We start from the raw sequence: 27,103 nt of genomic DNA on the forward strand, positions 1-27,103 counted from the left end.
ATATGAAAAATAAAAAGCTAAAGTCTTCACGCATTGGCTCTTTCCTAATGAATGGAATACATGGCAAGGAGAAAATATCAGTCACTGTAAAGCACTTGAAGGTTTAAAAAACCTGATTCACACAGCATGGATTAGCAGGTAACATGACGTATTGTGTCTAAAAATTCTTGCTGAACATTAGTTCAGTTTAAACATACATCTTCCCCTCTCCACTTCTATCAATGTAAGCAATGTTTGCCTGGCATTTCTGTATAGGTGGGTGGGAGTTCTGTCACAATCGTAAGTGAAACCAGGTTCTGTGGGCAAGGGAAGGAATTGTAATCCTCTCATGCTGGTGGGGGCATAGGAAAAATTGCAGAAGGCATTGGGTCCTGCCCACAAACACTGTCCCAATGAAAGCCTTATCTTTCATTGACTTAAGGGTGCCAGCTTACAGAAAAGGCAAAGGTCACTAGAATGCCGGAGTTTAGTCCTCATTTCTGCAGTACTTCATATGCTGTTAAACTTGCAAGGGGGTAGACTAGATTACTCTCAAGGTCCCTTCCAACTCTACAATTCTGTGATTCCCAACAGGATGGGAGTCATTGTCCAACATCATCTGGGGGGGTCACAGGTTTCCAAGCCACATAATAATATTTTTTTGAGCACTTAAAATATACCAAATCATACAACCCACACCTAGAAGCACAGCTCTGACTTGGATGGAATGTGAGCAGAGATCCTAAGGCAAGGAGCATCAGTTCCAGGGAGACAGCCAGAGTCTACACTTTTGTGAAGTTTGAGCACACGTAAAACTTACTAAGATAAGAGGCCCAATTTCATTGGAGTTGCAAATGACACAACAGAAGCAATATGCTACAACAAAGAAATTTATTTAAAAATAAAACTTTGTTTTTTTATTTTACTGACACACATGAAATACCCTAAATCCTCCACAAGCTCTTTCGTGGGCAGCTTACAAGAATGAAAAATAAAAAATAAATAACATTAGTATAACCTCTAAAAACATTAACAATGCATTTTGCAGAACAAAATGAGGACTTTAGACCAAATGAACCTTAAAGCTCAGCTACTCTGTAAGAATATTTACCCTCTGTTCTTATTCTTTACAGTTCTGAAAGGATTAAATACTGCTAATATATTTTTTATATTAATGACATTATTATAACTTTTAAAATAGTCAGTGAAAATCTGAATTCATTTATTTTTTAACACTGATATTAAAATTGGTTCTCAACCTTCAGGAGAAATAAAGCTACTAATAACCTCTCTCTCCCACTCAAAGGTAATTTATCCATTAAGCATTTCAGCTTTCCTAACCCCCCCACCCCCCGCCTTGCAGTTTTAGTCATGAGAGCAGCGGTTGTAGATCAGTGAGCTAACAGGGCCGCTGATGGCAAGTCGCACTGCTCCGAAATTGGCTACTAGAAGTGACATTCGTAAAGCTGCACACCCATACCCCAAATGCATATGCAGCTCTAAGATGGGGGAGGCAGCATTTGCAAAACGGACGCTGCAAATTGAACAGGCACTGGACATTTAATACTTCAGGGCAAAATCCACAGGAAACTCCTTGCAAAACTATGTGGGGGAATCGACTGGAGCCTCAACAGAAGATCCCAGAAGATTGCACTCCATCCCCGCACACAGAGAGGTTCGGAAGTTGACAGGAAACTTGGCACATGTGCCTGGAGGTACAGCTGTATTTTGCTTCCAGTCTTAAGCCTCATTTGTTTTTAAAAAGAAAAAGGACGGGGGCGGGAGGCGACAATTTGGGATATTTTGGGTGACCCACACTGGTTGTGTCAAAATCCTGCATCAGAGTTGCGCTATTACTGCCTTCAAGCTTAGGGCAGCCAGCAATACGAACAACTCCCCAACACTAAGAACTAAGGTAGAGAAAACCTGTTCAGGCTGAACAACACACACACAAAAACAAACACACCACTATGTTAGCTTTGGGGCGACAGCTTTCTCCTTCCAAGGAGCAGCTCCATGGATTTCCCTGGTCAAGTTTTAAATCTGTCTCTTCTTCAGATGCAAGATTGGAGATAGAGCATTCCCCCCATCAAAAGGCACTATACATTTGGCTTTAAGTAAAATAAGTCAACCTTTTTTCTTTTTTTTAAAGATTAAGAAACACGGGGGGGAAACATAATAAGGTAAAAAAATTTAAAAGCAGCAGGGAACACACCCCGGGAGGCATTTTTCGCTCTGCCTCCCTTGTGCTTGCAAACAAAGACATTCATGTGGTTCGAGGAGAAAGAGCCACTTTAAAAGTTCTCATGTAAATGTAAGACACAAGAAGTGGACAAAAAGGAGACATGCAGTAAAGTCCAGTCAGCTATAGTATGTGGAGTGTTCCTGTCAGGCAGAAGGCGTCCCGAAACAAGGATGGCCCTGCTCAGGGCGTGGAGAGCATCTGCAGAGGCCCATCTGCAAAGGCAAGTTGGTGCTGCCGCTTTGCACAAAGGTGGAGATTAAGGCTGACTGCCACCGAGTTTCCAGTGCTATGCCAACAGCTTCTCCGGCGGGCTAGGAAATCAGCTTTGCAAAGAGCTAGTCCTCACCAAACTAGTCTCCAAAACTGATGTGGAGTTCGTGGCCCGGATGTGGGAAGAAATATCCAAGAGGAGCGTCCAGTGGTTGCTCCAACATTTCACACTCTGAAATTGCACAGCCCCCTTGGTTCCTAAACTGCCTGGCCACAACTCTACTCTGCAGTTGTTGCAAAGGCCCTCTGCTCACTTGCTCCTAAATGCTATCAAGTTATTCAAAATGCACTCTAGCCGAGACCTCCTAGGTGAGCATCTTCACAGTGTTTCACATGAAAGCAGCAAGATCAGACCGACATTGCCACTGCCCGTCCCATGTATGGAGGGGGCTTCTGAAGCCTCTGTGAGGTGTTGGCAACTGACAACTCTTTCTCTGGGCAGCAAGAGAAGGGCCACAGCTGCCAGGTCAAAAATTCTGCTTTTGGACCACTGCAGGCAACAGCAAACTCCTGCCAGTCTTCAAATCTTCATAGTGTGTCATTCAAACAGCACTGCTGACAACAAAGTGCCAGCTAGGTGCATCCACGGTACCTGCACAACCTGGTGCCATCTCTGACGTCCTCTGCAGTTATTCCCCAGGGATCCAAGCGCTCGTGGACAAGCAAGGCTGCCCATTTAGAGAGAAACACAAGATAAGCAGCCTCTTTCTATGCCCCCCCCCTCTTCTGGGGGGAAAGTCTTAGTATCCTTATCTGGGGCAGAGGAACCAGGCCTATTTAAACAGGGCAACTGCAGGGAAAACCAAACATGCAACTTGTTTTGAGATATAAATTTTCACATGACTAATGCTGTAATTGGGGAGACTAGTGAAGGCTTGAGGAAGAGGATGGAAGAGGGAAGGTGTCCTCTAAATTCAGGTGGCCTGCTGTCCATCAGCCAGACGGTGGCCGTCAAGGTCCAAATTCATCTTTCTAAACCTCCATTAGCCTGCCCAAACAAGAGCAACATTCAGAAGCCACACTCTTCTTTTCCTCCCCTCCCGTTACCGTTTCTTTCGACTTGTTTGTCAAAAGATCCTGAACTTTAAAAAGAAAAATGCAACAAGCAGAGCAAAGGAGGCGGGGGTTGGGGAATCATCCCCTTTCACAAAAGCCCTGCAGGGAATTGTTGCATTTTGACTGCTGAGCTGGTCAAAAATTATTTCCACAGATGCTGGATGCAGCTGCCCACATCAATGCATAAGTAATCCAGCACAGTTAACTCTCATCCACAGGAAGTGAAAGGAAATAATGGATCCGATGGCCACGGGACTTGTAGATGCTACGAAGATGACATGCCACGTTTACCAAGCAGCAGCTCTGGGTGTGTTAAAGGGCAGCTGCTCCAGTCCTCAACAGCCTCGATTACGTAAAAGCAGGACAGCACAGAATGCTTGGAGCTGGGGGGTGCAGATACATCCAATTATCGCAGCAGCCTGAGCACAGGCGAGAAGTCTTGCATCTCCAATGCCTTAAAATCCAGTGTGCGTCAGGTTAATGCTGGCAACAGGAGAAGCCTGACTCAGACCGAGGAGGAGCCAGAAATGACTGGAGATGTAGAAAGGGAACAAGGAGAACATTTGGGGGAGTTGTGGGGGGAGAGAGGGAGGGTGTTGTAGCAGAAGGAAGCTACCAAAACCACTTCCTTAGTCGAGAATCTGTACCCGGTAGCAGGTGGTCTAAAAAGCCTGAGCCAAAACATACAGCAGCAAAGAGGCCCCGATTCAGTACCCTGAACCACAGGAGGGCACGCCACAAGAAAGGTGGAGACGCCATTCGACAGACTGGCATCCCCTTTTAATTCACAGCACGACACAAGACACCCCGGCAAATGCCCTTCCGCTCCCGCCCCCTTGTCCACCAGCACAGGAACCAAGAGGTCTTTCCAAAGCGACACAACCGCCCCCTCCAACGAGGACGTGCGGGAGGGAGGGGCCAAGAGGGGAGGGACTCCAAAAGACACACAGACTGGAGAGGACGCACCTATCTGCTCCGTTTCGTTCCTTTTGCTTGGAAACCTGGAATCGCATGAAACCCTGATGACCGATTACTCTCTGTCGAGGCAAGCCTGCCTTCGCAGGAAGTCTCTCGCGGAGCCCGTTGCCTCCTCTAGGTAGAAGCTGGGCAGGAGACTGCCCAGGCAGGTTGGATGCGCAGGGGTGTCCCAGGCAGGGCCAAAGGGATGTGTGCTATGTGGCTAGGTGAGCGGGGGAGGAGACGGAGACAAACTCCCGCAGAATATTTTTGGCCATGTCGATATTGTTATGGGCAATGACGAGGGCTTTCTGGATGTCCTGATATGAGTAGCCTTGGCTCATGAGGTTCTCAATCTCGCTGGAGAGCTGCGGGGAGGGAGCAGGGGCCGGCCCTGCTCCACCAGCTTGCAGGCAGCTGCCTGCTTTGCGTTCAGAGTTTATCCTCCGGGGCAAGGGCTTCGGAGGCCGCTCTGGGACCTGGGAGCCATCAGACAAACCTGGAAGAGAAAGAACTATATGATTTGGGGAGCGGGGGCAGGAGGACAGGTACTTTTTAAAGGTCACACAGCCTCAGCTTTATGCTCTTTGAACATCTGGGAATCTGCAGCCGAAATTCTCTTTCACAAGACCTAACTCTTCACCATTAAATCCTATGGTTAACTGGAACATAATTGCAACCTTGTATGCAGAAAGATTCACAGATTTCAGATATTCAGCAGCTTGAACACCCAGATAGCCAATTTGTTTATTTATAACCTGGTCTCCCTTGTTCAGGAGCATTAATACACAATAAAGCACTATTTTATTTACGTACAACCTAAAGAGTAAAAACAGGCGAAACGCTAACTTCATCAGCAAGGCGAGATACACCACTTTAGTCAATTGCTTAGAGGAACAGCCACATATTTTACCTGGAATCAAAACTCAATTAAATTTGGTGCTACTTGCATCAACGCAATAGTTATCCTCAACAGCTGAAATTGACTATTAATCCTCTCTTATCACCCCGGGGAGGTTGAAAAATGGCAAACTTTGTGGTTTAGGTTGCGTCATATCTGGCGTGCTGATGTTAAGCAGAAGTAGCCTTCGTGCTGCAGGCATTCTGAGAAGTGCTTGAGAAAGCGCAAGAAAAAGGAACGCCTCAAAACCGCATCGCCTGCCAAGTTCCTAGCCTCTCTTACAAACAAAGAGAAGAAAAACATGCGCAAGTCCCTCTCGGAGCTCACTCCAGAGCACAAAGGGCTACGGATCGGCTCTCTCACAAGTTGGGATGTGGGACCGGCGGGTTTGCAGCATCAAAATCTAGTGCAAAAGATCCCCTTGGCAACAGGTGGAGCCCAGCTTGTCAACCACAGCAGATGCTCCTGCCCGACACTGTGCACGAGCCATGGAACTGCGCAAGAGGGGAATTCAGGGCTGGCCTGTAAGACCTACCATGCAGCAAAATGGAAAGGATGCCCTGATGCCAGGCTGCTGGTGGAATGCTTTCCGCACAAAGGCTTACCTGGCACCTATCTCTGGCTGGGGAAACCCAGCCAGATGGGCAGGGTATAAATGAATATAAAACAACATCAACATCAACATCATCATCATCATCATCATTATTATTATTATTATTATTATTATTATTATTATTATTATTCCAGGCATTTTATTCATCTCTTTAAGTCCTGAGTGGGGGGAGGCTTTCTGCATTTTAAAAAATGTAGTTAAAAATCTTCCACTGCTTATATAGAAAGCTCCCCATTTACGCAGGGGGTTACGTTCCAAGGCACCACGCATTTAAGTGAAGTCACATATACTGGGAACACTACTGAAAAAGCCTGCAAATGCCCTCCAAACCTCTGTAAGCCCTTGAAAAACCCCATTAAAAAAAAAACCCGCCCTGAGACCTCAGGGTAGAGGGCGGTATATAAATTCAATCAATCAAAATAAAATAAATAATAATAAACAACCACCACAAAACATCCACCAAACTCCACTGCACATGCTTCCTCCAAACCTCCTTGCTCAAACTCCAGTGCCTCACAGGCCTCAAAGGTTGGTGCAAAAGTTTGTGGGATTGCTAGACACCATTTCTGCACCTTTTTGTGCCACTTCCAGGTTCATGGCGGTGTGTGTGTGTGTGTGTGTGTGTGTGTGTGTGTGTGGTCGCATGTGCCTTGAACATGCGTAAATGGGGAGTTGCCTGTATTGATTATATGTTCTGCTTCTAAACCTTTATGCTTTCTTTTTGTATTGTGGTCTCAATTTTGTACTTTATTATTTGATTGATGCTTTAAAACACCCAAAGAACTTTTGTTGTTGGGCAGCACAGAAACACCATATGAAACCAACGAACCTGATAAGATTTCCCCATCCAGAGAGGTCCGGCTGAAGGCAGAGGTTGCATTGGAGATATCTGAAAGGGTGCGGCGAGCCAGAGTCAACGGGAGGGCTGGCCTGGGCACGTCATAACCATCTTCCTCGTTCTCTGACTCCTCGGGGCCGTTGCTGGCATTGGCAGCGGCTACATCCCCTCCATCTTAAAAGAAAAAGCAAGAAACTATAAAACAAGGAAGACACCTTTGGCTCCAGCCCCAGTTCCGGCAGACCTCGTCCGAGTGGAAACATTTCAAAGGGAGACACTCCACAGCCAAAATCCAAAACAGAGGATGTTGCACAAACATCAGAAAGTGCAACGAACAGAAGGAAAGCAAAACTTGTCCCAGTGTCACAGGCTGCGAAACACCATCCACCTTTTTTTTTTATATTAGGCTCTCTTTTACTGACACCCTGATTTCCTTAAGTAAAGCAAAAATCCCATCGGTGAAAGTGAGAGGACTCGTCTGTGGTATTTCTCCTGGTTGAATCATGATGTTTCTCCTCTGGGAACTTACCAGGAATATTGGTAGCCTCAGAGCCAGAAGGAGCTGCCTGGGAGTGGATGTTGAACATTGCTTCATAGGTGCACCCGTCCATTTCCTGGTCACAATCCAACATTCTGAGCAGAGAAGAAGAAAAAGAAAGGGCATTGGCTTCAGGAACTCGGCTGGATCCTGCAGGAGGACAGGGCCATCAGCAGCCAGAACATATCTGGGCTACATACTGCCAACCACCTAGCAAAACTGTGCTCCATTTGTCCCCCACATTGTGCAAACCTTGAAGCATCACTCACCACCATATTTTCAAATACATTTCTACACCAAGGCCCCGTTCTGTATTTTTCTACTCCTACACAGAAACCTTGTGTATCGTGTTGAGTTGTTTTTGGGAAATGGAAAATCAATACAGTGGTACCTCGGAAGTCAACGGAATCCGGTCCGGAAGTCCGTTCAACTTCCAAAACATTTGGAAACCAAGGCGTGGCTTCCGATTGGCTACAGGAAGCTCTTGCAGCCAATCGGAAGCGGCATCGGACGTTTGGGTTCCGAAGAACGTTCGCAAACCAGAACACTCACTTCCAGGTCTGCGGTGTTTGGGAGCCAAAACGTTCAACTCGTAAGGCGTTCGGGATCCAAGGTACGACTGTACATTAGATACAAATGCAACACACCCTTTTAAAAAGTAAGTGACAAAATGAGGTGAGGAGAGCAAGCATTTGCCACACCAGTATAAGCTTCAGAACCTGTGGACTGCCAGTTGTTGCTGAACAACAATTCCCATCACTCTTGATAGTTGGGAGTCCCGTCCTTCTGGAGGACCAGAGGTTCCGCCCATCCCAAAGGGTCTAGATCACCCTAGCAGGGCAAGTCTCTGTTTTGGTCGTATTCAAAACTGAATTTCAAACATTTGCCATACAAAACTAAGTCAGAGCTTTTTCCTTTTTTTTAGCATAATACATCTTTAATATCCTTTTGTATTTATAACTTCCCAAAATCATCTCAAGATTTTTAAGCGAGGCAAACGAAGGATGCGTCCCTATGAGGAGGGGCTGACAGCTGCCTCAAAATATTTTATGAATCTCACTCTGCAGCAGCTGTTTGGACACATTCAAAAGGAAGCCACACCCAGATCCAAAGCAACTCAGCTGCAGATGGCAATACTACATAAATCAAGGGACATAACGAAGAAACTTTTGGGTGATGGGCTGTCTTTCAAAGGCTATGCCAAAACTTTCAAGGTGGGACTCAAATGGAGTATTGATATAAATCCGTAATTTATCAGTAGTTGCTTTTAAGTATCACAACTTACTCAGAGCCTTTGGAATCTAGAAATGGGAAAATAAATAAACCCAATGGCAAGCAAGTAAATAATCCAGCCATTGTGGAGGAGCCCTTATACTGCCCTGAATGGGCCTCCTCACCGTGAGCTTTGACTCATTTCCAAGGGCAATTTGGCCTCTGGCTTTTGTACAGCAGCGCCAGGGGGCACAAGAGGCAAGGACGAGGGTGACATGTACTCTGTGTCTTCATCATTCTCCGAGTGCTCTCCAGGCGGAAGCTTTGGCACAAGCAACGGTCTAGAGGAGAGAGCGAGAAGGTTCACAGTCAACAGTGACATCTAACGAGGACAAAATAGCAGCAATCAGCTCTCTGAGAACAAAGTGTCAAACAAGGGGCTTCCAGCTCAAAAATCAGATTCTAGGAATGCAACACTGTGCCATGTTGTGTGAATGGGGCCGTTCAAGGTGTGCCATGGTGGCATCTGTCAGGTAGCAGAGGCCTCAGAGCCTCGTGGGTAAATGGGGAAGGAGGGTTAGTTTCAATAAACTGATTTCTTATACCCTTTTAGGGTTGCGATGCTCTAACCACTCTCCAGACGGGTTTATAAATTTACAACTCTGGGAGTCCTCAGGACATTTTGACTGATTTTTGGGATTGAAATAACTCAAAAACATAAACAGAGTAACATAAAAGAAAACTTTAAAATCTCCAATTCAGCCAGATTAATGTAAAATATCTGATCTATTCTATAGTTCCTGCACTTTATTTTATTTAGTTTATATTTCCACCCACTACCCCTCTAAGGAGCACCGTAAGTGACAAATGCAAGAGAATCCACATGCTGAAACTAGCAAGGCTGGAGGTCTGCATTCATATACAATACAGTGGTACCTCGTGTTACGGACGGGATCCATTCCAGAAGCCCGTCCATAACGCGAAATGCCCGCAACTTGAAGCACTGTGTCTGATTTGGCGCTTCTGCACATGCATGAGCGGCGAAACCCGGAAGTAACCTGTTCCAGTACTTCTGGGTTGCTGCGGGACATACAGTGGTGCCTCGCAAGATGAAATTAATTCGTTCCGCAAGTTTTTTCTTCTTGCGAGTTTTTCGTCTTGCGAAGCACGGTTTCCCATAGGAATGCATTGAAAATCAATCAATGCGTTCCTATGGAGACCGTCCGGGGACAGAGGGGAAGCGCCGCGGGCCTTCCCCTCTGTCCCCGGACCTGTTTTAAAGCAAGGGAAGGGGCAGCGGGGAGAATCGCTTCTCCCCGTTGCTGCCCCTTGGTTCAAAAGGGGTCTGGGGAGAGAGGGGAAGGCGCGCACGCGCCTTCCCCTCTGTCCCCTCTTTTGAAGCAAGGGGCGGAGGGGAGAAGATCGCTTCTCTCCGTTGCCACCCCTTGGTTCAAAAGGGGTCCGGGGACAGAGGGGAAGGCACGCGCGCGCCTTCCCCTCTGTCCCCGGAGATTGCGGGGGTGGCAACGGGGAGAAGCGATCTTCTCCCCGCCGCCCCTTGCTTCAAAAGAGGTCCGGGGTGCGGGGACAAGCTTTGTTTTGCGAAGCAAGCCCATAGGGAAATTTGTCTTGCGAAGCAACTCGAAAACGAAAAGACCTTTCGTCTCGCGAGGCGTTCGTCTTGCGGGGCACCACTGTAACGCGAAAAGACACAACATGAAGCGGACGCAACACGAGGTATGACTGTGCAGTAATCCATCTCAGAAATGCACCCACTGATGACTCTTGGTATACATCAATTGTACACTGGCTGCAATTCAAGGAAATTTCTGTCGGCGAAGCCCCCGCTCCAGAGCATACCTTACAGCAAGAGAGTAGATGGCGTTGGCAGAAGAAGAAGGTTTTATTTTAGAATGTTCACTGTCTGAGCCAGTTGGGACCCCGCCAGGTTGATTCTGCAAGACAAATCAAATACCAGCACTGGCAGATGGTCTGAAAGAAAAGGGAGACATCCCCACGAAGCCCACGTTTACCTTTTCATGGTAAGAAGGAATTCCTAGGAGTTGCTTGTTACCCAATCTAAAGGGCCGTATGTCAGAAAGACTTGCTTTGCAATTTCGAAACAGCTACTGTCTGGAAACTTGCTTGAAAAAAATATGACCAAGCAAGCAGGGCAAGGGGTAAAAAAAAACCCCAAGCTTTTTTTCCTTGCTTGCTATTATGGGCTGCTTGCTATTATTGGTAAAGCATACAGTGTTAGGAAGCTGGTTCAGTGAGATTATAAAAAAACAGTTCCCTGAGTCCAGTAGGGATGTTCTGGACAAACCAGAAACTGTTGGCTTAGTGGCTAAAATATTGCTCTTGTGTTGTGCCTCCAACGACCCAAGTCGTCATTGTTGGGTGTGTGTACCTGTGGTTTCAGTGGACAAGTACTCTTCACACTGCTTCCTAGCCCACTCAAAGAACTCAAGTCCAACTGGCATTACAGGAGTTTTTCCATGTTAACTGTTCAGTTTAATATGTAATGCTACAGTCCAGTTCATTCTAGGCCTTCTCTGTGTCTAGGTGGGGTGGGAGACCACAGACACTTGCACACATTCACCTAACACAGGAGACCTGAGAATTTCAAGCCAAATACACACACCATTTGTGCAACCCTGCCCCTTTCCATTCATGCACAGAATGAGAAAGGTGAGATAAGTTCCCAGAGATGTCAGGGTCTACAGCCTACATCTCTGCTGGTTATGCTGCACACATGGTGGGGAAGGCATAAAACTGATACTGATTCACCCCCCCCCCTCCAGAGGAGTTCCAGCTAAGTTTATGAACCAACTCACAGGCAAACATTGTTCTGTGAGATCTCACTAGGTCAGCGGGAAGGAGCTGGATTCCCTCCTCCAAAATCTTTGGGCTAACACTTAATGAATAATAAAGGTAAAGGAACCCCTGACCATTAGGTCCAGTCGCGGACGACTCTGGGGTTGTGCGCTCATCTCACTCTATAGGCCGAGGGAGCCGGCGTTTGTCCGCAGACAGCTTCCGGGTCATGTGGCCAGCATGACAAAGCCACTTCTGGTGAACCAGAGCAGTGCACGGAAACACCGTTTACCTTCCCACTGGAGCAGTACCTATTTATCTACTTGCACTTTGACGTGCTTTTGAACTGCTAGGTGGGCAGGAGCAGGGACCAAGCAATGGGAGCTCACCCCATTGCAGGGATTTGAACTGCCGACCTTCCAATCGGCAAGCCCTAGGCTCTGTGGTTTAGACCACAGCGCCACCCGCGTCTGAATAATACAGAGCAGCAATTTTCCACACAGGGCATATGAATGTGCAAAACGAACACGGCTGCTGGCCGGAGATGCACTTACTGCCGGGGTGTCCAGGCTGAGAGTGCTCCCGAGCCTGTGAGTGTCAGCTCTGGAATCCATCTGAGAAGGCAGCGAGAATGGAAGCGAGTGCCGGTTCGTCAACTCCCGACTTGCCCAAGGCTCGTTGGGGCTTAGGGCTACAGCTGGAGCTTTCGGAATTGGCCGCAACGACCAGAGGTCCCCCTGGCGGTTACAAGGCACAGGGGGTAACTTGTCCCTGGTAGGACAATCTCCTGGAGTGCAGGGCAGAGGCCGCCTCTGAGACCGACTCTCGGGCCCAAGGGAATGCGGCCTGTCCGGAGGTGGCGGAGGGGGGAGATCTCGATGCGTCGGAGGGATCGGCAAAGGTTTGTCCTTGTGGAGGGAGCCGGGTGCAGCCTAGGAGAAACAAAGTCCAGAAAGTAAGATGGGGAAAGCTGGCAAGTGAAGTCTAAGCTTGCAATCAGAATCCTGGTGTCCCACAAAAACTTGATCCCGGTAGCAACTGCAGGGTAACAAGAAACAGAGACATGTCCCGAGGGCAAGCACCACTAAATGGTTGTGCTGAGTAACACGATATCCATCAGTATGGTGGCCAGGAGTGTCAAACGCCAGTCAAGATGGCAAGCCAATGCGTACCCTGGTTTGCACCCAAGGAAGAGATGGTCCAGATAGCAAAATAATGAAACACACGAGACAGCTTCCACACAGATCTCCTCGGATAAAAGGAAGATTACCCCATTCGGAAAGAGGAAGGTGTCATTCCTACTTTCACCACTACAAAAGACGACAGGTGGAGTTTGTACCTTACAGGTGGTCCCTGGACTAGAAGCTCCTGATGGATTGGACACTCGTTGCTGCAGAAGGTCTAATCGGGGAGGTACTGGGGGGAGCGATGCCTGAGGAGCCATTGAAAATGGAGAAGGAGGGCGTTCTACCTGCAAATATTTCAAAGGAAGCCCTGGTTAAAGGTGTTGGGGTGTGTGTGTGTGTGAATAACAAAGTTCCCACTGCCTGAGGCTGTGAGCTAGCAATTTACCTTGAACACAGTGCTGGGCATATAGAGATACGCCAGATTTTCTCCACAGCCCTGATACTTCATTTCTAAAGGAACATGCTCTGAATATAGACTTGTCACCAACAAGTCTGCACACCACACTGCATGCCCACCTTGGGCTGCCCATGAAAAGCACATCTACTGTAGAGTGAGAGGCAAGGGTGATGTCCACTGTTTCCAGGAACTCTTCTCATTGTGGGATTTTTTTTTGGGGGGGGGGGTGAGCTGAGAGTTTGCTTGGACCCTGGGTGAGAACCTGGAAGCTGAGTGGGAGGTGTGTCAGAAGGAAAATGAATTTGTGCAGATTCTTATATATTGGTAACGTTGCATCAGCGTAACATTTTTATTTGTAACCGTGCATTTTTGTAATATTTTATTCATCTGTGGTTGCTTCGGTTTCCTGTACACTGCTTAGAGAGGCTTTCAATATATTAAGTGGTATAGAAATTAAATAACCAAACAACAGGCACTGGATTTTCAACCTGGCTATTTTTTATTTAGCCACTAGATGGCGTGCTCTGTCATCATGAGCACAGGCCCAGCTGACACAGAAATAGGAAATACTTGTGTAAATGGTCTCTTGCCATGAATATGTGCTCAAAACAAGGAACAACATGGTTCACATACAAGTGAAACCAAATGCCAGAAGTCTATATGCAATTATAAGGTAGGCCAAGGTTAAGAAGCACCTTCTCCAGGTATGGATCCATTTACAGCCAAAAGCAGCTTGATCCATGTGCGAGAGAATTACTGGGCTTGGGAGAACCATGGAATTACAAAACAGAGCAATGCAAAAGGCTGCTAAAAGGAAGAAGACAAACTATTCCTATTACAGTGGTACCTCAGAACTCGAATGGCTCCGTTCTCAAACATTTTGGCTCCTGAACGCTGAAAACCCAGAAGTGCTCTGGTTTTAGAATGTTCCTTGGAACACGGACATCCAACGCGACTTCCACTGTGCAAAAACCTAGCTGTCGGCCAATCAGAAGCAGTGCCTTAGAACTTGAACGTTTCAGAAGTCGAACGGTCTTCTGGAACGGATTATGTTCAAGTTCTGAGGTACCACTGTATCTTATTAATCTTCTTTTTTCTGACAGAGAGAGTTAGAAGCTTGGTGGATCAGGGAAATGCTGTGGATGTACATAGCTTGAGTTCATGTACAAGGCTTTCAAAGTCCCCCATGATATTCTTGCAGAGAAGCTTGTAAAATGCGGGCTAGATGATGTTACTGTTAGATGGATTTGTAGCAGGTTGACTGACTAAACCCAAAGAGGGCTCACTAATGGTTCCTTGCCATCCTGGAAAACTGGGGCAAGTGGGGTGCTGCAAGGTTCTGTTGTTCAACATCTTTATAAAAGACTTGGGTGAAAGAATTGAGGAAGGGGTAGCCAATAACTCAGAAGATTGATTCACTATTATCTTAACAGATTGAAGAACTGGGCCAAAACTAACAAAACAAATTTAAACAGCGACAAATGTAAGGTTCTACACTTAGGCCAGAAAAGCCAGATGCAGGATAGGGGACAACTGACGGCAGCAGTACCTGTGAAAAGGATCAAGGGGTCTCAGTAACCCCAAACTTAATGTGAGTCAACCATGTGATGCAGCAGCCAAGAAACCCTAATGTTCTGTACTGCAACAGAAATATAGTGTCCAGATCAAGCGAAGTACTGGTATCACTCTATTCTGCCTGAGTCAGATACCACCGGGAGTATACTTCTGGGCACCACAGTTGAAGGGGGATGCTGACAAACTGAAAGGTATGCAGAGGAGGGTGACCAAGATGATCAAGGGTCTGCAAACCAAGCCTTATAAGGAACGCTTGAAGGAGCTGGGTATATTTAAACTGGAGAGGTGATATGATAAGCTATCTTCAAATATCTGAAGGGCTGTCACATGAGAGATGGAGCAAGCTTGTTTTCTGCTGTTCCAGAGGCCAGGACCAAACCAATGGATGCAAATAACAAGAAAGAAGATTCCAATTAAACATCTGGGAGAACATTCCGACCGTAAGAGCTGTTCAACTGTGGGATGGTCTCCCTCAGAAGGCAATGGGCTCTTGTTTCCTTGGAAGTTTTTAAGCAGAGGCTGGATGGCCATTTGGCAGGGATTCTTTAGGTACGATTCCTCCATTGGAGGCAGTTGGACTGGACGACCCGTGAGGCCTGAGGCCTCTTCCAACTCCACAATTCTATGATGGTATGAAAAAACAGCCTCATGAGGACCAAAACACGCTGGGTGCAATGCATGCTCTAAGTGACTGCTGAAAGGGGACAATCAGAACGGAATGGTGTGGAGTAGAAGGGGCATGGCTGGCACACAGGCATCTTGAACAGGAAAGCTCCACACTGTAACATTTTGTTGCAGATCCACATATATATGTGTGATAGAGAGATCTCCTGGCAGTGGTTTGTAGCCAAGGTTTCTCACTCAGTCGTTTCTTTCTACAAAATGATGAAGGAAGCAAATTTGGTGGTTCCTTCTCCCTCTTGCAACCCCCTGCCCCCTCCAAAACCTGCTCCAGAGGATTGAGGAAATCATACCATCACCAGAGCACCACCACTGGATCTACGACTTGCATTTGAATCCAGGAAGTCTTAAGCCACCCAAAAGGACAAGCGAGATGTTAGGCAAGATCAGCACACACAGCTCATACTGGAAGGGAGTCAGGTCCCAGGGCATGATCTGAAGGCAGAGGCGGCTGCGACCTTGCTGAAAGCAAGCAGGTCTCGGGTGAGTCAATGCCTAGATAGGAGACCTCATGGGAGCTACATGCGATACCACCTTGAACTGAAGACAAGAAGGATCTAATTACCTTTGCGCCAGCCAGTTCCTTCATCAGGAAGAGTGATTCATCAGCCTTGTCATCATCGTCATCATCATAGTTTGGGGAGGGAGCCCCCTCAGCCCCTTGCCGCAGGAGCCCTCCCCCTCCTCTAGGATCAAACGGGTCCACGACAATGGGCTCTGTGCCTTTAATTTCACATCGGCAGAACGGACAACCCTGGCCTTCTGATTCCTGCGGAAAAAAAGAAGGAGAGATGATTGGCTACAAGTTTGTTGTTGTTGTTATATTTATTTATACCCTGCCTTTTTCTCTGACAGGCCTCGAGGCAGCCTTCTCACCATGGTGTACCCATGGTGAGAAGAAACCTTGTCAGTAAGTAATGCCAGCTAGAGGAAAGAAAAGGAAAATCGAAGTGCCCCACAAACTGCAGCATTTCTGCTAGAACTATTCTTTGTCAATGTCATAAAAAAGTGTTTCATTCTCTCTCTCTCTTTAGAATAGAACTTGTGGACATTGAAGGAAGCTGAACATCGGGAGAGACAAAAGTTAAACGTGCAAAGTTAAACGATAAAATTCATTCCTGTGAGAGGCAGTGACAGCCATCAATGTGGATAGTTTTCAAAGAGGATTAGAAAACTTCATGGACGATAAGGCTATCAGTGGCTACTACGCACAATGGCCATGTTCTACTTCCACTGTTGGGAGTGCTGGTCCTCCTCAGAGTAGACGCTTTAAAATTAATGGGCCTAACTTAATCCATTAACTTAACTGGGCTGGCTACAACCCAGTACGGCTCTGAATGCCAATTGCTGGGAATCGCAAACTGGGAGAGTGATGTGGTTGTGCTCAGGTCCGGCTTTCAGGTTTCTTCTAGGTACCTTAGTTGGCCACGGTTAGAACAGGAATGTGAACTAGATAGGCCATTGGGCCTGATCCAGCCACCAGGCTCTTTCTGTGCATAACTGCTTATTTGCACTGAAGACAACATGGCCAGGTCATCCCTGGCATGAAAGCTGCGGAGGGCCAAGGCCTGCTTTGAAAGGAAGCAAATTCCTTACCTGCCAGGAAGTGAGGCAGGAAGTGCACATGAGGTGGCCACAGGGTTCTATCTTCACATCCTTGTCATTTTCTGCACAAATTTTACAAAGCTGAAAGGTGGAGCCCATCTCACAGTACAATTCATACTGTTCCTAAGAGCAAGAGGGAAAAGAACATGTGAGAGGGTTTAATAATGCCGCTCCTTGTAATAACTGCCAGATAGCCCAAATGTACGAGGTGGTAACATTTGTGTTCTTTACCATAACCAAGAGCATCACCTAGATGACTTTCAAAATCCCAGTGCTGGCAATGAAAAATTTAAGGCATGCACTTTTTTTAAAAAAGGCCTAACCTATGGCCACATATTTTCTCCTCCAAAGAGGTAGCAGTCAAAGGTCACCAAAATGGAATTGGCCTGATTATACCACCCCACCCCTTAAGTACAAAGGTTTCCAGAGTGGTGCCCTTGGATAAGAAGAAAAAAATTAACATTGCAAGCTCTCCACTCTGAACCATATTCCTGACTGCCCTGGGATCCAATTGAGATTTAATGGTCTTTCCTCCCAAAGCTGAGCTCTGAGTTATGCTTTGTTTACAAGGCCAAAAATAAGTCTTCCAAGCTTGTTTGCAACAGGACCACTGTAATGCTGCTGGCCAACATGTAAGGAAAGAAAGGAATGAAGTTGTGGCAGTCTCTGCTCACCTGCGTAACTTTAATGTGATCCTGGGGTGTGGGCTCACACAAACCGGTCAGGTCAGGATTCTGATTCCGTCCATCAGGATATAAGTAACTACAGAGCAGAATATTGTTTGGTTCAATAGAAATAAAAAGTCTACAGTGGAACCAGATGAATGTGGCACTATTCAGGAAACTCCCTCAGTTGGGAAATATAATGCTTTGGGCAGTGGGGGGTGATTTTGATGAATGATTGTCTTAAAGGCAAGCATCTATAAAATGAAGAATGTTTTTTAAAAAAGCTTGTTTTCTGGTTGCCATATGTGCTAAAACAAAGGTGATGATAAATGACAAGTGCTCTTAATTTCAACTTTCTTGCCACAACACCTTGGCCGAACAACTGGGCAAGGCCACAACTGCATCACAGTTGTGCTCTTTTTGCTCTGAGCACAACATCCAACTGAAGAGCCTAAAAGCTGAAAGGCGAAACTGACACACATTTTAGGACTGCAAGAATAATCTCAAATTCAGAGCCCATTCCAAAATCTGACAATTAAGCATGTGTTTGTGAAAACTGTGAATGTATAAGCCTAAAGATTGTGCAGTTATGTGGTCAACAGAATGGGGAAATGCCTTAAAAAAATCATAGAGAATGGAGTTATCACTGCTTGATGTTTCAAAAGTACTACACCTTTGACAGGTCCCAGCATAATGAATGCAGCTGTTTCCATCTGCCTTCCAGGGGCAGCAGCCAAGGAGGTAAAACCTGCATCTGAAGGGCATCATCCTACAGACACACTAGCAGAAACGGGCAGGAGTCATGACAAACTACACTGATGAGTTACTTACAAGCCTTCCCTGAAACCATCGATCAGTGCTTGAAAAAGGGGTTTGTTGTGGGGGATTGTCTGGAGAATATTTCCATCTGCAGTGACATAACCAATGGCCCACTGGCCAAGCCGCGTGCAGCTCAGACGGAAAATGTAACTGAAAATAAAAGGAACACACAGACTTGAGGGCAGGATAAACTTGCTAGCTGGACAGAGCTCTTTCTTTCAGACGGAACGGCTGAAACAGTTTCGCCTGCAGATCAAAGGCAGAACCCTACATCCAGACAGAAAGGATTCAAATTATCTGAAGACCTCTTTCAACATGAAATTGAGCCTTCTTACTTGCAAGGATGCTCCTGACTTCCTAGAGGCAGTAAATTAGTTTTACATTATACAGCAGCTTTCCATTTCTGAAGGAAATACCTAGAAGGCAGCTCTTCGGCAATGTAAAGCAACAATCTCTTTCCCAGAAAGAGATATATATGCAGGATTTTAGGCCTGAAGAGCACGTCAAGACTTGCAGCCAGTGTGTTCTAGTCCCTTGGCCAGGTCCAAAGCTACCACGTGGGCTCGGGATATTTTTCCGGACTTCCAGGAGGTTAGACACTTCCTGCACAACTCCTTCACCCACCCCTGGCTTGCCGACAAGAGAGGTGGAGTAGAGACTTGAAGAGACTTGCAAGCGCTGGATTTTGCTTTGGACTACACAACGCAGAAGTGATGACTTGGCGGTACATCACTGCCCTAAATGAGCTTTGGGATTTGTTACTCAAGGTGGAGAGCATTACACACATACACACACACACACACACACACACACACTGTTATTTGTAAAACTACCCACGCCATCAGTGACAGACCTTAAACCCTGTCCTTATTTCTCAAAAATGAAAAGCTTTCCTCACACCTCTTAAAACAACCTGCTCTGCAGCCCTATTATTTTTACTGCTGAAGTTTAGGGAGACTAATGGGTTAATACTAAAACCCTTTATGTCTTCTTGCCTTAAGCTTAGATTTCTGGAAGCAATGCCACAGTGCCTTCCAGCGGCCTTGAGTCATGTCAAACTTCCTTTGACAAGAGTGCAGCGTGCAGTAGACAGTAGGATAACAAGAGACTTCAGAAAGGGATGCTGCCTTCAAGAACTCACCTGCCGGGTTTGTGGATGAACTTCTGAAGCCGTGCTTTGACCTCATCATACGTCAGGAATGCCATGTAACCAGGGTGAGTCACTGCAAGGCTATTCCAGTTCCTGAGCAAAGATGACCATGGCTGAAGGAGAAGAATGCCAACAAAATAGCTTTGCCATTTCAATAGGAAAATCAGAAGTCCAATTCCACCCCCCTCTCCCACTTCCAACCCAAGATGAATGTAAACACTTTGTTTAATCAGACTGGGCCTCTTCTGCTATCTCTCAGGCAGCCAGATTACCCAGGTTTATTAAATAATAACTATTATTATTGTTATTGTTAACCACTCATCTGGCTGTGTATAACTTATGTTCAATGGGACTTACTCCCAAGTAATCATCCAGTGGATTTAAAACTGTGGCACACAATTTTGTAGGATTCTGCAAGATGAATGTTACAATCCTGCTCTCAGTTATCTGATCAACCATCCTGTAGAATGGGCTGCTTAACATTCCAATCAGAGAACAGAGGCTGGAAGCTAATGAAGCTTAATATGAAGTGTGTGATTAAACTATGATTTGAATTCTCATTGAATCCCAACCTTCTGTACTGACACAGAACAAAGTCGGCTGATGCAAGGGAGCTTTCCTGTCAAAGTTGCTGCAATGAACAATCCCCTTGTGCCAAAAATGATCCTATTTCCAGAAGTCAGAAATGGTGACGGCAGGTCAACAGATCTAGCTCACCACTAACACAAGAGATAACAACACCATAAGCGTACTGTAGACCAAGGGAAGCTTCACCTGGGTTTAAGAAAGCCATTCCCTTTTGTTTTACTTACCTGAAAGAGGCGGGTAAAGATATCAAATTCAAACACTGAAATGTAATCATTGCATGTCAAATCAATAGTAGATTTCAGTGCCATCGCCTCTAGCCCTGAACTTATAGGGTGCACTTCATGTAAGGCCTGGCGGAAGGTCTTCCATGGAACAATGGTCCTGGAAGTGGGAGAAAAAGAAGACCTCAGAAACTCCCTAACTCCATATGCATATAGATTCACAGCCACAACGGAAGGGAGGAATGTGAAACGCACACAACAGGATGCCAAGAACAAGACATTTTGCGTAAGAGAAATGATTCACGCTAAAGGACAAATGGACAGCATCATTTCTAATTTTGAATCTGTTCAGTTAACTGATGGAAGTGACGACTGAAGCACTTATATTTGTGTAGTTGCAAGAGAAAAAGATGCGATACAATCTCTCTCTAAACAAGGTCTCTCATGTAAACCAGTTTAATTAGCGGCTTTCAGATGTTAAGCTAGTGGCAAGTTAACTGCGGGGAGGAAAGAGGGAAGCCAATCTATGAGCGAGTATCTTGCTAACCAGTACTTTCCAAGTACCTTTCAGGAGACTGGCAATGCATATTTCATAAACAGACACTCTATTAGAAATGAATGTATGGCCCTGCCTCCCCCCCCCCGCCCCCCATCCAACCACACTTAATCTCTGCAGACAACCATCTAGAGTTATGACAGTCTCCATCCCTGCATCCAAGGGACATGTTAATTCCCATTCTGCCTAAAGCAGATACAAAAAGACTAATCCAGTGGTACTGTGTCTTACAGAACTAGTAGGAAGTCATGCAATGCCTGGTTCATTTGAGTGATGGGCCTATTTTGCAACTATTCATCATTGTCTTCTGTTCCGTTAAGTGTCACCCTAACATCAATGCAACACTGCATAAGAGCCAGGACCAACATGCCAAAGACACAGTAAGGCTGAAACAAACTCTCGGGTAGTGACCCTGAGAGTGGATGGTGGCCACAGTGGGAGCTAGGAGAAGTTCAGGTCGTTCCATCTGTTTCTGGCAGAAAGATCCCTGAAGGCGAGGATTAATAGCCACTCCCATGCAACCTCCTGTGTGGGCTCCCCCTCGCAGTTCCATCCTATGCCGTTTACAGATGCCAACACCAGCAGAAAGGTGTTTTCTGCAGCTGCTCCACGTTTACACGCCCCCATCGCCAACAGATTTGCTGGAGCCAAAGCAGAAACTTATATTGGAAAGAGTACTTACTTTTCCCCAAAAGCTTTTCTCCAGAACTCTGCTGCATCTGCCTTTGTGATCCGGAATGTGTCTCCCTGGAAGAGTCCACTTGGGAAAATGCCTTTCAGTTCTGCTAGCATATGGCTGAAGATCAGGGACAGTTTTGTAAGGTTGCGCCTGCAGGATCACAAACACAGATCTGCCTTGAAACGTGAAACAAACAGCCAGATGGGGGATAGAAAAAGGAGCAGAAAGCCGGATTTTTGAGTCACATTTTGGAATGCTTCTTCCAACAATGATACATTTGTTGCAGTACACTGCGCAGCAGTTGTGAAGCTTAGATTTACCTCTCAAGTCCCTTGCAGAAAAGTATGTTATCTACTTTTAGATATGCAATGGAAAGGTGAGAACGATTTAAGCTACACAGGAGGTTTATTACCAAGCTAGAATTCACAAGCCCTTGTTCAATGCTTCATTGTTGTTGTTGTTTTTGGTTACCTTTCTGTTCCATTTTCCGTTAACCTGGATCAGTTCAAGATTTCACAAGAGAAAGTTTTTATAGAGAAAGCACCTTGTGATCCCCAAATCTGAAGGTGGTGAAAGGGGGGGGGGACAAGGGCATCTGAGGTGAGAGAAAGAGGCTGGCAGAATCAGAAGCAGGGGGAATGAATGGACTGGCACGTAGGGTCCACAATGTATTCCCTTCATGTTGCAGCCAGGACCAGAATTTTGCCAGCTGACTCCTTTACAAGTAAATTCTCACCAAGTTCTAAATTCCTGCCTTGATACCTGAACACAAAAATCTGTCCCTCAAAGAGCACAATGCAACTGTTCCCTTCTGCATATACACTTTTAAAAATGGTTTTCATAGTTTGAAACTGCATATATAAAATAAATCTTTACAATAAAATTAAGGGCTCAAAGAGGGAAGTCTTGGTTCATGGCCAAGGTTTTTATTTATTTTTTTACAGCAGGCAGTTTTTCTAAAGAAAAATAAAACTAAAATGCCCAGAGAAACCTGAGGCTTGCTTCCCTTTGCAATGTTTAAAACACAGAGAAAACTGCAATATGGAAAGCCTGGTTCTTGCAAATTTAAGGAGGGTCCCCACTTTTTAAAATGGAACGGCAATAGGAAGACAACTGGAGTCAGCAGCAGCTGAAGAGACATTGCCGCTGCCCCGTGTCTATCACTGATCTTCAGTGCAGCAGAAGGGGTCTTTCCCTCCCCAACATGCCTAATCTGTTACACCAGACTTCAGCTCACGTCTAATCATATGAGACAGTTTTTTTCTTAAAGCCGTTAACTCTTTCGTTATCTTTTTCTGTATCAAAAAGTGAGACAAGGTCAACTAAGCGACACTGTGTTTTTAACCGATTAGTGTTACATGGGCTGCTAGGAATGTATATTCTTCTTTTATACTGGGAGTGGGGGAGGGGCGGGGCGGGGGGGGCCTCAAACTTGCACTGCGTAACTCCTAAATTTGCACCCCTTATCATTATTCAACTAATACTTTTTTGGTGGTGGTTGTTTTTAAAACACCTACTACGTTCTTTCAAGGATTACACACACAAAAACTGATGCTGTTTACGACTATTTTCCAGATGTGCAGCTTTGCAAGAGAGAGTTCCCACTCTACAAATCTGCAATTTTAAAAAATGGACATAAAATGCCGATCACTACTCACTTCCTCCAAACAAGAAGGTGTTTGTGAATGTTACAAAACAAGAGCAACCATAACCGACCTTACAAAGCAATCCTAAATATAGGAAGCTGGCATAAATTAAGCCTATTCCAAATTCTGTTCAGGAGGCTACTGGCTGCTGGCTGAGATGGCCCAACCCAAGAAAAGAGGAAACAGGCCCTTAAAATAAAGTTTCACTTACAACACTCTTTTTGCCCGCATAGGTTCTGCCAAGTTGCCACATTACGTAACTAAGGTGAAAAAAGTTTGGAATAGGTGCAACTCTCTCCTTGCTCCATCCCTGCCACACCACAGGAAAGCCCCTTTTGAGGGACTTAACCAGTGTAAACTCTGCTAACTTAAGTTCCACTGGCTGAGCCCTGGCTGAGCCAGCATAGCCCTGTCTCAGTCAGGCTGAGGGAATTTTGCTGGAATATGCACTGCGGCGCCGGATTAAGGGAGTTACACCAGTGTAGCACCAGCTAAGCCCAGCCTGAGGTCTGCCTATTCCAAACTTGTTCATCTTGGCAGATCTTGGTAGTATGCGTTGATTATGTCAGCAGGGTTCAGATAATCTATTGAGCATACTAGAAGAAGTTAACGAAGCCAAGCCCAATTTCTTAACAAAAGTACAAACGAGTACTTCATTCTCAACTATTCACCTTTAATTTATGCTGCCCTAAACATTTCTATGTTGACGTTACACCTTAAATAAAGAGGCACCCCAGGTGGCTAACAAAACAAGGAGACAAGAGCAAAAGCCAACCATTTGCAGCATCAGGCAGCTACCCGCTGATTTCTTTCCTTACAAAAACTAGTCAAATCCAGATTTTTAAGATTGGGCTGTACTGGAATTCTTGAGACAGGTACACTGGCAGATTTTCCAGATGAACTGAAGCTTGTGACAACAGAGTCAAGACCCATGGTTCAAGCGTGGAATTAAGCGAGGAGGAAACCTTTTCTAAGGGTTCATGAACCACTGGAACTCAGGCCTCTCTTCACCAGCTTCATTTGTGCACATCTTGACTGGATCAATGCACTAACCCTCACCACATCAAAATGTGCTCTAACACGGCAGCTGTGTGCACTATGTCTGCCCATCCATTTCTTGGGCCGAGAATACAATACTGGAGTGAATGGGATAGCCACCCTCCTATTTTTAGCATCTTTTTAGCTTCCTTTAGAATGACACTCATTTGAGTCATTACAGGGAAAATGACAGGTCCCCCTTCCCTCCATATCTTGCTCAAGTGAGAATGTGCACTCAAGGACAAGTCAACTATTATGGCTGTGTTGAACATGGTCCCCATTAGTTTTCCATTAGAATAGGTAGAACAGCTTTCATTTAAAAATGAAATGGAGGTAAGCATGATTTTAGCTTGAACTCTCCTGAGTAGATACTTTTGAGGACGGTTGTTTAAAATACTCAAAGGATCACATGTCTCAAAGAACGCACAGACACAAAGATTATTCAGCATCTCAGGCTAATACCGTCTTGCATTAGGATTAGGAAAGTGCACTGCATAGGTGGGCTCAGGGTAATAAACTAACAAGACGCCGCAGGAGTACCACAACTTTATTTTAAATACTCAAACACAACAGCTTTGCAAAGTTGTACATATCCAACTCACTGGCAGCTTCTTTAAAGTCTGAATAGGAAACGTGATCTCTTGCCTCACTGGACTTTGTCGATGGAAAATGTTTTTCCAGGAAACTGAAGTTATAACTGAGCAACACAATTAGCCGAGCTAACTTTTTAACAGCTGCTCTCAGGTGCTTAAGCAGCATAAATTTAAAGCCTATTTGCAAGTATAAACGAGGACATAAAATTACAACGTTCGCAAGCCTGAGGGAAAGCTAAAACCCTGAATGACTATTTTATGTGCCTGTGGTTGGCAGGCAGGGCATGAACACATTTGTAAAGGGAACCATTCAGGGCTTGAGATCCAGAATCCACCTGGCAATGAACGAGAGCTGTGGCTTAACTGGGAATATAGTACGCTTGAAAGAAAACAAAAACCCACATCATTTAATTTTACACATGAAAGTCGGTTAACAAGGTAAACACCATTTGCTCTCCTTCAAGCCATCAGGTGATACACAGGAAGGACACAGAAACTTCAGGCCAGCACCTACTCCTGAAAAGCACCCATTAAAACCACTTCTATTTCACTTAGAGTAGGTCAAGCAACAGTCATCCAAAATGGTAGCATGGTGGTGGGAACACAGACTTGCTAGTAAACACTAGGAGCATCTGGTTACTCAAGTCTTATCTTGCAATTTTGGGTAGATCTGGCACAATGTGTGGAAGACCACTGAAAGCAGAAGTTCCCAGCTCTCCCAAGTGACTCACACCTGCCACTATAGTTAGACACCATCCCATGAATGAAGCTTTACAAATGTGCCTGCTTACTAGTTCCTAGTTATTATTTACTAAACTTGCTCTTACTGTATGTTTAATAATGCATTTTACTGTTTAGGTTCATATGCTACATTTCTATCCTGAAAATTGTTACTACTACCACCAACAACAACAACAACACCACTCTAATGGAATTTCCTCACTTTGAAACAATACCAAATTTGGCCTGATTAATCAGAGGGTCTGACTTAAAATTCTTACTTTAGTTTCTGGAAAAGAAAAGAAAGAACAACTGATCTGGCATCGGCCACCATAATGACAGCAGCAGCAACAAGTTTGTGGCAGCATTTAATTTGTAAAGATGTTTTTAAGGAAAATCCTGCTTGCAAAGGCATCAGATGCAACAGCATATGGAAGAAGCGCTCAGCACATGCCAGGCATCATTATGCATATTCTACTAAGAAACATTTGTCTAGAATTAATGGTGTGTTGGATGTTGTGGCCACAGCTGTAGCCCAGAAACAGCCGTTCTTTGGCATATATTGTCGTTTACCAGCATTTAACAAGAGCCTCTGTATTTAAATCTACTGTAACACAGGGCTGTGTTAAATGTTTTTCTGTTTCATTTCTATTGTCAGGTTAAAAGCAGTGCTTTCAGGGGACAGAAGTCCTTCCTGAAAGAAGTGTTAATTGTAAGTTAGTTTCCCTTTTTACAAACCTGTGCACCAATATTATTTCTCCCATCTGCTTTCTGCTTAACAATTCTCCATTTTCTTCTTACTACATCCTCTTCTGGGATCAGTCACACGGGCAACTCCAGCCAATCAGGGATCGTGTCATGTCACTATGCAGCCAATCAGATTTGGCTAAGTGATAACCTTGCTAAAAGCAAATAAAGAATTGAGAGCAAGACCAATGTTTCCTGAACACGCAATCACTTTGAACACTGATATAGCTGTTGAAAAATTAATTGCTTAGCGATGGGACAAGTCCTTTTAATTCAATCCTACTATTAATTGAGTTTCTCAGAACTTAAGAAACTGGAGATAGGATCACCTTTCCACTCCAGCTTTACACAGTTTCCAGTTTCACTAAACATAAGCATCCACAACTTCTTGTAGCCAAAGTAGTTCAATCAGATAACAGATTTAAAAATTAGACAAGCCATGCAAGATCCAATTTTGAAGACACTGAACGGATATTGTCCTCGGCTCTCTCCCTCCCCTGTGCTGTGGTTGTACTACTTCCTTCCCCCCTTCATTACTGTTTTGGCTCCATGTGTCTTGCAGGAAGTCAGCAGGTCAACCAAGTACTTCCAGTCCTGCCGAAACCTTCACAGCAGCCTCTCAATGGGCCCCCACTTCCCCCAGTTCAGCTTTCTGAACCTGCTCCCCTCTGACCTGCAGTAGGCTGTTCCTTTCCTGTTTCCTGTTTGCTGGATAAAAGCATTCTTCCACAGTAAGCGTTTGTCTTGCAGAAGACAGCAAACCACATTTTAACCCCTTATGACTTTCTTTGCACCAGTAAGATAATCAGA

General features: G+C 45.4%; 1 protein-coding gene across 1 annotated transcript in view; it reads right to left on the minus strand.

The window, feature by feature from the left end:
- Nucleotides 1-851: 851 nt before the first annotated feature.
- The window catches only part of CBL (Cbl proto-oncogene), a 49,752-nt gene continuing 23,500 nt past the window's right edge, over nucleotides 852-27,103 (minus strand). The window contains exons 3-16 of the mRNA XM_082200949.1: nucleotides 21,553-21,699; nucleotides 20,318-20,474; nucleotides 19,497-19,618; nucleotides 18,368-18,505; nucleotides 17,546-17,633; nucleotides 16,863-16,994; nucleotides 15,832-16,035; nucleotides 12,766-12,897; nucleotides 11,981-12,358; nucleotides 10,470-10,564; nucleotides 8,795-8,950; nucleotides 7,389-7,492; nucleotides 6,851-7,033; nucleotides 852-5,006 (exon numbers count right to left, since the gene is read on the minus strand). Of these exons, the coding sequence (XP_082057075.1) occupies nucleotides 4,723-5,006; nucleotides 6,851-7,033; nucleotides 7,389-7,492; nucleotides 8,795-8,950; nucleotides 10,470-10,564; nucleotides 11,981-12,358; nucleotides 12,766-12,897; nucleotides 15,832-16,035; nucleotides 16,863-16,994; nucleotides 17,546-17,633; nucleotides 18,368-18,505; nucleotides 19,497-19,618; nucleotides 20,318-20,474; nucleotides 21,553-21,699 (2,320 nt within the window). The 3' untranslated portion in view covers nucleotides 852-4,722. The remainder of the gene's footprint in view (nucleotides 5,007-6,850; nucleotides 7,034-7,388; nucleotides 7,493-8,794; nucleotides 8,951-10,469; nucleotides 10,565-11,980; nucleotides 12,359-12,765; nucleotides 12,898-15,831; nucleotides 16,036-16,862; nucleotides 16,995-17,545; nucleotides 17,634-18,367; nucleotides 18,506-19,496; nucleotides 19,619-20,317; nucleotides 20,475-21,552; nucleotides 21,700-27,103) is intronic.

The sequence above is a fragment of the Podarcis vaucheri genome (genome assembly GCF_965113315.1).
Source record: "Podarcis vaucheri genome assembly, chromosome: 15".
NCBI lineage: Eukaryota > Metazoa > Chordata > Lepidosauria > Squamata > Lacertidae > Podarcis > Podarcis vaucheri.